This window comes from Sminthopsis crassicaudata, chromosome 2 (assembly GCF_048593235.1).
Source record: "Sminthopsis crassicaudata isolate SCR6 chromosome 2, ASM4859323v1, whole genome shotgun sequence".
Classification (NCBI taxonomy): domain Eukaryota; kingdom Metazoa; phylum Chordata; class Mammalia; order Dasyuromorphia; family Dasyuridae; genus Sminthopsis; species Sminthopsis crassicaudata.
The window spans coordinates 229,808,182-229,819,202 of record NC_133618.1 but is presented as its reverse complement, the minus strand read 5'-3'; the positions used below and the strand labels follow the sequence as shown (position 1 = coordinate 229,819,202).

At 44.5% G+C, this 11,021-nt stretch overlaps 1 protein-coding gene across 4 annotated transcripts; it reads left to right on the top strand.

Moving 5' to 3' along the window:
- Nucleotides 1-338: 338 nt before the first annotated feature.
- Nucleotides 339-10,586, top strand: DBNDD2 (dysbindin domain containing 2). 4 transcript variants are annotated; one of them, XM_074288491.1, is made up of 5 exons: nt 339-461; nt 1,107-1,505; nt 3,698-3,846; nt 6,249-6,395; nt 9,097-10,586. In XM_074288491.1, the coding sequence occupies exons 3-5, from the start codon at nt 3,708-3,710 to the stop codon at nt 9,282-9,284; spliced, it is 474 nt and encodes a 157-aa protein (XP_074144592.1). In that variant the 5' UTR covers nt 339-461; nt 1,107-1,505; nt 3,698-3,707; the 3' UTR covers nt 9,285-10,586. The 4 variants fall into 4 exon arrangements, with proteins under 4 accessions (XP_074144592.1, XP_074144593.1, XP_074144591.1 ...); XM_074288492.1 differs by lacking the exon at nt 339-461 and having other exon boundaries at nt 543-1,501; XM_074288490.1 differs by lacking the exon at nt 339-461 and having other exon boundaries at nt 546-1,505.
- Nucleotides 10,587-11,021: the final 435 nt, after the last annotated feature.

Sequence of the window (11,021 nt, the reverse complement as noted above, 5' to 3'; positions counted from 1 at the left end):
TTGTCCTAGGGAAAGAAGACAATCCCTTCAACTTAGGACTCTTGATTCTCCTCCCAGCTAGACCACTTCCTTGCTCTGCCATCTTTGGGCAAATGACTTCCCCTAAAATGTTCAGTTTCCTTCCCTTTAAGATGAGGAGATTGGCCTAGGTGACCTCTAAAGCCTTTTCCAGTCTCCGAGGTCTTTAATTACATGATTAGATGATCGCCAAAGTCCCAGCTGTGATATTCTAATACTATTTCCCATCTGTCAGCTACAGGCCTTGCTTCCTTAGCTCCTTTCACAGTGCCCTCTCTCGGTCCCTGAATTACTGAGAGCTCTGAGGCCAACTGTGGAAGCCGGCTCTGGATGGGTTTAGACGCCGCCTCTCTGCCTTCCCCAAGACTCCGCCCTGGCTCAGGCTTCCTTTCTATAAAGTGCATCCGCAAAGTCAGTCAGAGACCAGAGTGGGAAGCGATCTGGTAAGTCTTAGGGAGAGGAGTGTGACCCAGCTTCAGGGCAACTGTGCACCTGTAATCCAATAATGGGTAAGGGGAGGCGGGGTCACGGATCTTACATGTTCCCTTCAAAATTCCGGTAATCATACTAAGATTACAATTCCAGCTGCCACCTTTCAGTGCCTTCTAATGTTGATGTGCAAAAAGACTAAATGAGCGTGTCTGTGTGTACATGGAAAACTTGTGTGCGGGTCTGTGTGCCTATTTCCTAAGGAGATTCTGGGTGGTGCAATAGTGTATCTGATAGTTTATATGGGAAATCATTTTATCTTAATGTCTGCGCGTAGACAGGGTTGCTATGGGTATGTGTGCATTGTGTATCCTTGGCTCACTGAGTTACCATGGGGAGAGTGCTTTGTAAACATTTAAAGCAATATTAAGAAATTCACATTATTAACCAAATGTAAATGTCACAGGGAGAACGACTGTATCTTTATCTGATGAATGCCAAGGAGACTTGCAAGGCTCGCGTATCCAAAGTACGTTAAGGCAAACTGTTAGGAGTGTCAATTTTGCTTGGGATACCAATTTGTTTGAAGGTTAGAAAAAGATTAATTGTGCGTCTAACTTTTTTTTTTCTTCCTTCTCAACGCATATGCTTATGTTGAGTTGCGTCCCTTCGGAAAGCTAAATCTGTAAGAAGCTCCGACCGTGAGAGTGGGGATCCCAAATACCCAGACCACTGGGACGCTCCATCTCCCTCCAACCCCACTTCCGCCGCCTGACTCTTCCTAGTTCACTCTCCCTGGGCCAGTCCACAGGGAGCCCTAGGCGACGCCGCCGGACGGGCGGAGCGTGGGTAGCTGTCTCCGCCAGAGCCACACCCCGCCTGACGGGGCCGGCTCGCTCTCACGCCCACGCGGCCGCCGCCCCGTCGGAACTGCTCACACCGGGCGGGCGAGCGCACACGCGCAGTGTTCCTTCGGAGCCTGCTGCCCCCGGAGCGTCTCCTCAGATTCATCGGGAAGCCGAGGCCGCTTGGGGACTGAAACAGGGGCTGCCAGGCAGGTAAGAGGGAGCCCCGTTAAGGACAGGTGCGCCCTGGGTGCGAAGAAGAATGGACAGGGAAGGCCCAACCGGACAGCTGAGGGTCAAGCAGGAAGCTACCTCCTTAGCCTCTCGCTTCCCCCCTCCCCCAGCCACTCCTCGCCTTTTCCTTTTTTAGGGAAATTCTTTAGCTCTTGCTCTGTCGGAAGCCTTTTGGGAGTCGTTGTGGGTGGGGGAGGAGAGAGAAAGAGACCTTGCGGTCCCTGGATCTGGATCTCTGGATTTCATCCCCTTCCCTGTCCCCTGGAGCGCGGTCCGTATCTCCTTCTCTCCCTCCTGTCATGCGCGCCTCCCCCAAGACCAGTAAACAAGGCTTTCTACCTATCATCTCCCCCCTCCCCCTTCTCCTTTCCTCTTCCCTACCTCATCTTCCCCCTGCGATTTATCGTCATTCCTACAGTCCCACTGGTTTGAAGTCCCCTGGGAGGGGTGATGGGAAAGGATTATTAGGAGAGGGGTTCCAAGGCCCAGTTCAGACCCCTCCCTTTCTTCCCCCCCCCCCCACTAGTGCCCCTGCGGGGCTCAGGAGTATTTTTAGCTTGATGACCTGGGCGGCTGCTCTAAGAGCTTTTCCCAGGGATCCTAGTCACAGCAGTTCTCCCTGTCCCCAATCTTTCTCTGCTGCCAAATCTCCCGCCCCACTGTGACTTCCTCTACACCCTTGCCAGCTCCATATTCCTGGGTCCCACCCTCCCTGACTGGCCTCCACCTAGACTCCTGAGACCCCTAGGTCCTGTTGATCTCATCTTATGTGTTGGTGACCTGGCAGTTTCAAACGATAAGTAGATAACCTAGAGGGACTTACGCTGAGAAAGGGTGTGTCCCCATTCTAGGATCAGGGATAAAGAGTCAGAACTGTTATTAGCGGAAACCTCATGTATAGGGGGACTACTATTCTAATGTCCCTTTTCAAAGACAGAAAGTACCTTCCAGCTCTGACATTTAATATTCAAAAGTCTCTTAACTATAAGAAGGTACCAAGAGAAATCAGGAGAATTGAACTTAGAATTCATTTCCCTAATTCCTTTTCATCTTCATGCTCAAGTAATTTACTCTGTCAGTAGTTTCATAACAGTGACTATAATTCCCTATAACTCAGTTTCCCCCTCTGTCTCTGTAAGGGGACAGTGGGCCAGTTAATCTCTAAACTCCCTTTTGTCTCTGACACTTATGTTAATGCTAAATCTCTTCTGGCTCTAACATAATAGATTCACTAGTTCTGTGTGCTGATATTCTGTGTTCTAAGGTCTATTTTGTAGTTTTAACATTCTGTAATAACAGTTCACATTTATGGAACCATTTATAGTATATAAAACGATATCCTCACAGATAGTAAATATCTTCATTTTACAAATGAATAAACCAAAGCTTAGCAAATGCTGAAATTGATATATTCTATAAACTTCAGCTAGCCGTTGGCATTCAGAGAGTTATAAATTTGCAATATCCAAAGCTCTGATCAAATTATTCCTTTGGAGGAAACAAGTAAGGAATGTTCAATCCATGTTCAGGTTCTTCATTTCCTTCTCATGTTCTGACCTTGCTAATGTGAGCAAGGTCTTTCAGACCTTTTTGTCTTGGTCCTGTTCATCCAGGCTGACCCAACCCTTACATTTCACTCTAGCATTTGGCAGGGTTCCCCTGATAGGGAACAGCTTCTTCTGCAGAGCCAGTTTCCCCCCAGTGGTGCCTGGGACAAGTATCTCTTTTGTGGATGCACAAGTCAGCTTCAGTAGAGAAGGATAGATTGTATGTGTCTGAAGGGATAGGGATAGAGAGAAATAGATTAGAGAGGGAACTCAAGTGAGGTTAGAGAGATGTAAGTTGGAGCCAAAAATGAGGCGGGGTGCTATGGTGACTGAAGCATTGGATTAAGTCAGATGTCTACTTTTTCTGTATATGACCATGATTTGGAATCATACAAATTGGAATGCCAAAACTAGAAGAAACTTTAGAGATCATCTAGTCCAAATAAGGGCTTATTTGAAAGATAAGAAAGCTGAGACCCAGAGATTTGCCTAACATCATACAGGAAATTAATGGCAGACCCTGAATCAAGATCCCCAGGTTACTTGGCTCCTAGTCCATTGCTCTCTTCATCCCAACTTGTTGTCTCCTGACTTTGAAGGGCTTAATCTTCTTTCTACCCCTAGAGAAGCCATCATGGAACCCAATTCCCGTGGAGCCTTGGACCGGCAGCAGCTCCGTCTTCGAGATCGACAGAAGTTCTTTGAAGAAGTTTTCCAGCAAGATTCAGAATTCTTCTTCCCTCTATCACATCTTCACCTCGAGTCCCGGAGACGTGAGCATAGCTAGATGGGATTGGGGTGTATCATCTTGATGTGGGGGAAGGAAATGACCACAACACTCAGTAGATAGTAATGTGGTGCCCATCAAGAAGCATTTACTAAGCATTCACTATGGTCTAGGAACTGTGTTGTACAATGGAGATAAAAACAAACAAAAAAAAAAAAAAACAAAAAAAAAAAAAACAATCCTTGTCTTTAAGAAATTGATATTCTAATGGAGGTGGCCCGCATGGGAACAAACTCTTTGCTTATGATATAAGTATAGTATAAATAGAAGATAGGAATCTCAGAAGAAAGGAATTATGGGGAGGAGAGGACCAGAAAAGTCCTCTATAGAAGTTGAGGTTTTAGTTCAACTTTGAAGGAAGCCAGGGAAGCCTGGAGGTGAAAAATGAGGAAATAGAGCATTCACAGCATATGGCTATCTTATAAAAAAGACTTGGGGTTGGAAAATGAGGTGTGGAATTTGAATATTAGCAAGAAGAATAGTATTCCTGGATCATAGTATAGGTAGAGGGGAATAAAATGTAAGAAAAGTAGGAAGGGACCCAGAGCTATAAAAGCCAAATGGAAGATTTTAGAGGTGATAGCCACTGATGTTTGTGGAATAGGAGCAACATGGGTAGACCTGTACTTTAGTAAGATCATCTTGGTAGATGAGTGAAGTTATGGAGAGAGACTGGAGGCAGGGCCTTCCTTGGTCAACACTGAGAGCCTTCTGTTCATGATCTCATTTGGCTTCTGAAGATTCTACATTAGGACCTTCCTTAGCCTTTTAGCCTTAAAAGAATTAAAACTCTTTCCAACTGCCTAGAAAAGGATCAGTTCATCAGTTTGTTATGACTCTCCATAATCTTGATACTAAGACCCTCGTCCAACATTACTTCCTAGAGCTTAATTTTGTATTTTCTCTAACCAAACTGAATGTCTTTATTCTTGAATTTATGCTCACTGATCCCTATGTCTGTAATAGACTCTATACCAATACCTGTTAGAATCTTCTTTTAGGAGTCAACTCAGGTGCTGCCTCTTCTTCAACCCTTCCCAGATTCTTCTAACTGGAAGTTATGTATGTCCTCATATCTCTCAGGTCACTGAAATCTTTCTGTATCTCTCTATCTCTGTCTCTCTCTCTATCTCTCTCTGTCTCTCTTTCTTTCTCTCACACACACAAATCCCTATGTACTTAAGCTTATGGGAGTAGCTATTTTAGTTATTTGTATACTATAATACCTTCCACGAGAGTGTAAGCAACGTGAAGGAATGGATTTTTACTTATTTCATTCTTGTATCCTTAGCACAGGGCCAAAGACTCTGTGTTAAGCAGTTATTTAATAAATCTTTGTTGGATAGAATTGAATCACTATTTTTGATTCCCCAGTGTCCTAGAGAGTGGCTCAGTTCCATACCCCCCTGAGATAGTTCAGTTCAACAAACATTTGTTAACATGCATATATTGAATGAAAAGAACTATCTTTGGCATCTTTCCTGGATTCTCCTTGTTTCTCTGATCCACTCCTTCCCTGCATTTGATTCCCTTCTGGAGCAATTCCAAAGTCCCCTTGGAATTATAAAGACAAAGGAAGGTTACTTACTCTCAGTAGTCTTTAAACTATTATCTAGCACTGCACTGTCCAAGGTGCTGGGAGAGAGCCAGGTTTACATAAAACTCTTTCTGCCCTCACAAAGCTTACAATGGAGTGTGGGACAAGGCAAAACAAATAACAGAAAATATACTATATAATACAAAATCTGATACTTGTCAGCTCCAAAGGCTTGGGCAGTTCACTTTCCTCTAGTTTCCTTATCCCCATTTAAAACAGGGACAGGAATATTTGTATTACCTTCCTCATGAGGTTGTGAGGACCACAGTTTGTGAACAAAGAAACACTATACAGAAATGTGAGTTATAATTACTTATACAGCTACTTATTTACATGATAAACACAAAAGCTCCTATGTCTTTTAACTCTCTTTAGTGTATGAGGTTGCAATCTTTAATAAAAGAAAAACATATCTAATAATAATTGCTGACATTTCTATAGCACTTTGTTTTTTATACAAAGCAAAGTTGTTTATAGAACAGTTTAAATTATCATGAATTATCTAAATTTATCTATATAGCAACCCTATGAGGTAAATTGTGTCAATACTCCCATTTTAGAGATAAAGAGACAGAGACCCAAAGAGATGAAGTCACACAATGAGTCAGTGGGAGAGCCCAAAGTCCAACCCATGTCTTCTGTCTCCTGATGGAGTACATGACGCTGCTGAACCCTTTCTAATGGGGTGGCTTGGACTGCTGTGATAAGAATCTGGGCTACAGAGTTGATTTCTCCTGGACACATTAGAATTAGTGGATCCTCAATGCTAACTCACTTGTTTCTTTTTCTAGCTCCCATAGGCAGCATTTCTTCTATGGAAGTGAATGTGGATACACTGGAGCAGGCTGAATTGATTGATTTTGGGGACCCAGATACCTCAGATGTGTTCTTACCCTGTGAGGAGCTCCCACCAACTCCACAGCCACCCACTATATCTGGTATGTTTTCTATCCTCAGGGCCTGTGGCTTCCTCCTAAGGAATCTGCTGTGGCAGGACATGAGGATGTTTAGTTTGGAAAATATAATACTTAGAGGGGTGGAGCAGTAATGATAGCTGTCTTCCAGTAGCTGAGGGATCATTATAGGGAAGATACAACATACTTGTTCTTTGTGGTCCCAGGGAGAGAGGGGATGTGGTTTATAGCAAGAGAATTGAGTTTGAATCTTTATTGTATTGTGATTTCCACTTAGCCTCTCTGCCTCAATTTCCTTCATTTAAAAGGAAGGGAAGTGGTTTATAACAAGAGCATCAAGTTTGAATCCTTGCTGTACTGTGATTTCCTGTCTCTGGAACTTGGGGCAGTTACTTAACCTCTCTGCCTCAGTTTCCTTCATTTAAAAGGAGGGAATTGGACTCCTTAATCTCTAAATACCTTTCCAACTCTGAATCCCACAATCCTAAAAGAGCTTCCTATTTAGATGGGCTAGTCAGTTTCTTAGAGGCAGCTAGATGGGTAGAACCCTAGACTTAGAAAGCAAGAAAGTCCCATTTGAAATTGGGACTCATACACTCCCTATTGAATGTGACCCTGGGTAAGCCCTTAACCTCTGCCTGATTTCCCCCTCTGTAAACTGGGAATAATAATAATAATAATAATAATAGTAATAGTACCTGCCTCCCACACTTGTTGTGAACTTAAAATGATGTAATATTTGTAAAGCACATTGCCAATGTTAAATCTTTCTGATGAAGATTATTATTGTTACTATCATCATTATCATCTATTATTTCACTGAGAAAGTTCAGTCCAATTGGAAGCTCTCTCTCCCTGGAGAGCTTCAAGTGGAGGCCAAATTCCCATTTGTTGGGACAGTGCAACATTCACTAGGTTCCTACACAAGGACCAGTTGACTCACTGCACTCTGAGATTCCTCCCAGCTCTCTAGTGTGTGGTACTACTGGTTATTCTGGTGCCCAGACAGTGACCAGTAGCAGCTATCTTTTTTCACCTTTCCTTCTGGGCTGTGTGTTCAAGCTTTGGAAAAGAGCAGGACTGGAGACAATGAGAATGAGGGGAGGTAGTGTGTGGCAGCATTGCTAAAAATTTTGGTTTTTCCCTTGCCAAATTTTCAGGAAAAGGCCCCTTTGCCCTTAGTTAATTGTAAAATAAACAGATGGCCAGCCCTCCCTCCACCCTTACTCCAGCCCTGCTAATTGCAGAGCCAGATTGGGCAGTATAGAGAAAAAAGGCAGCTGGCAGGGACTGTGGTGTGTCTCCTTGGCTGCAGTTCTAGTTTGTTGTCCATTGCCCTTGGTACCTTCTCCATGTAGAATAAGGTTATATTATGGAATGAACACCTACCAATCCAAATAATGGTTCTCCTACAGATCTGAAGGCCTGACCTGAAATAGGCATCTTGTGTTAGAGCTAAAAAAGGCCTTAGAGATCAACCCCCTCGTTTTATTTAGAAGGAAGAAAATTACTTGTCCAAGGTGATACAGAGGATAAGTGGCAGTCTGGCCTAGGACCCAGAGGGGCTGGCTCAACCTCAGCAGACTCAAGATGTCCTCAGGGAGAGAAACCCAAGAATGAAGCTCTAATGAGAATTTTGAGCGGCCTGGCACCTGTGTTGGGGAGGGTTTTTTTTTGGCATCTCTCCTTTCCTGGCAGGGGCAGAATGGCGCTGGAACCACCCCCACCCCTTGTGAGGCCCCACCTGCTGAAGAAAGCAGGCAGCTGGCTCTGTGACTCAGGCCTGGTAGAGGAGGAGGAGGAGGAGGAGGAGGAGGAAAAGGAGGAAAAGGAGGAGGTGGACTAGAAAGAGAAGGAAGCGGGATACAATTAGCAAATACAATTACTGACATGGCGAGGACTCCCAGTATTCTCCTCCTGTTATCACTCAGGCAACAGTCTCCTCTTCCCCCTCTTGCTCTTGGGATTAGATTTAACCTAGTTTCCTAGAATTCCAAAATATCAGAGCTGAAAAGAGAGGACTTGCTGAAGAACATAAGCTATAAAATGTCAGACTTAAATGGAAAGTCTCTGGATTTTACAGAGTAGAGCTAGTGATGGGAAGTGATTCCCTGAAGGTCACAGAGGTATGTAACTAATATCAGAATTGATACCCACTCCCAACTTCATAGCTTTTTCCACTAAACCAATATAATAAGTAAACTTGTGGGGTGTAGCATAATCATGTTTTAAGGCAGGAATTCTTAACTCTTGGTTTTCTAATAACTGTGTTTTAGGATAATTGATTTCTTTTGTAATTCTATGCATTTATTTTATGCATCTAAAAACATCATTCTGTGAAGGGATCCATAGACTTTACCAGATTATCCAAAGGGAGCAAGATGCAAAAAAAGGTTAAGAATCCTGTTACTGAGGGAGTGAGAGCTGTGCACTGTATAATTGATTGATTTAATTTTTTGTTTTTTTAAAAAAGCAATCAGGGTTAAGAGATTTGTCCAGGATTACACAGCTAATGTCTGAGGCTGGATTTGAACTTAGATCCTTTTGACTCCAGGGCTGGGCGAGAGTCCAATAATGTATGACTTATGCTGATCCCCATGAAACCCCAGGTGGGGAGGGAGCACTGACCAGTTAGAACCCTTTATACCACACCATTAGGGAACCAAATCCTCCTAGGTCTTGCCTCGCCCTGCCTAGCCACTGACCAGTGCTTCTCTTTGGTCAGGTGTGGATGACCGTCCAGAGGAACTGAACCTGCAGAGGCCCCCATCAGACAGAACCATGTCAAGGACCTCCTCTTCCTCTTCTTCCACTGAACTTAATAGCCCAGACCTAATTGGAGATGGTGTGGACACGCCTTTGGCTCAGTCAGATGAGGAGGATGGTGGCGCAGAACCTGCAGCCTGCAGCTAGCAATGGGGGCTTCTTTCGGACTGAACTATATGGGGACTGGTCACACCTTAGTGAGAAACCCCAGCCCCTGCTAGGAGCCTTTGGGGAGAAGGCCAGAGCCCTCCTGAGCAGATGGCACTAGAGGGAGAAGACTACAAATCTTTCAGACATTAACTCCTGCTTGTTGCTAATGCTTGCCAGCGTCCACTGCACATATCTACTCATGACCTACGTAGGCAACAATTGAACTAGGGAGATGTGGGGAGAGGTGGAAGGTAAGGTGGGACACCATCTACAGCACATTTCCAAAGGGCCAGGAAAACCATCCACCTTTTGTTAGTGGACTTGGCCAAGAGGGCTTGTGGATGTAAATATACCAGCCCCCTTCCTTCCTTCTCTCTGTGAAATGCTACACAAACCAACCTCCTTTCCTTTCCTTCTTGAAATGGCATATCAACTATCCTGCTTTCTCATTTTTCCCCACTGTAATGCTCTAGTAATCTTCTCACTTTATTTATATACTGAGAAACTCTCCCAAACCATCCCACTTGACTTTTGGTCTCTTTTCAAGCACAGTCACTGGGGTTCATGATGGTCATTTCCTAGTCTTATCTACAGGCCTTCCCTTACCCTGAAGAAACTAAGCCTCTCGGGCTCAGCGTGAGGCCCCACAGCTGCCCACTGTCTATGGGGGGGTGATTTGTTTGGATAAAACTTAGCAGCCCCTCCTGGCTCCAGGAAGGTTGGGACCCAGCTCCCTTGTCCCCAACCACCAAACCTCGGTGCTGAGACCATCTACTGTGCAGCCAAAGGGTCAGTGGCTGCCCCCACTATTGGCAGGGTCTGCAGTTGTGTTTTTCTTGGCCCCAGATTTCCTTGCAGGAAAGACAAAGCTTTAGGATGCACTTTAGCAATATTTCCTCTCAAACCTGACCACTCATTGCTTCATCACCAAGCTCACAGGAGGGCCAGCGCCTGTGAGCTGACTAGGACCATATAATTATAGGGTTAACAACTAAAAGGAATCTTAGGTCATGCAGCCCAATTCCTTCATTTTACAGATGGAGAAATTGAAACCTAAAGCCATTAGAGTGACTTGTCCCAAGCTACTCGGATAGAAGTAGTAGAGGTATACCTTGTCCCAGACAGGTAGTAGTTTGCCCTGAACTCAGTGCCATCCTGCTTCTGCTCCCCAGCTCAGCTTTGATGCTTCCCCCACCATTGTCCATGAGGTTTCCACTGTGGATGGCTAGAGACCAGCATGTCTGGGCTGCTGCCACAGCAGACCATGGGTTAATAAACCTTTTGATTCCAGCAGGCAAATGCTATCATTAGCCTTCTGAGTGAGAGAGTGAGTGTGTGTGTGTATCTGGGTAACAGCATCTCAGTCTCTCCCTGGTGATATGGAAATGTTGTTGGGTTTATGGGGCTTGGTGCATGAATCAGTTGAGATTCCAGTGTAAAAGAGGTAACCTTCATGCTTTGTGAAGTCATTAGAACCCTCTTGGAGTATTGTATCTAGTCTAGTAGGTCACATTTTAGGAAGGACAAGGAAGCATGAGAGAGAGAGTTTGGAGTTCAGAGACTTGGATTCCAATCCTGCTTCTGATACTCCCTGTATGGCTTCAGGCAAATCAATAACTTGCTGGTGCTACAGGTAAATTGCTAAGTTATAAATTGGTCTGCATTGATGGGAAGAATGGCTGTACCAATTAGTAGGCAAGTGATACCATAGTGCACAGAATACTGGACCTGGAA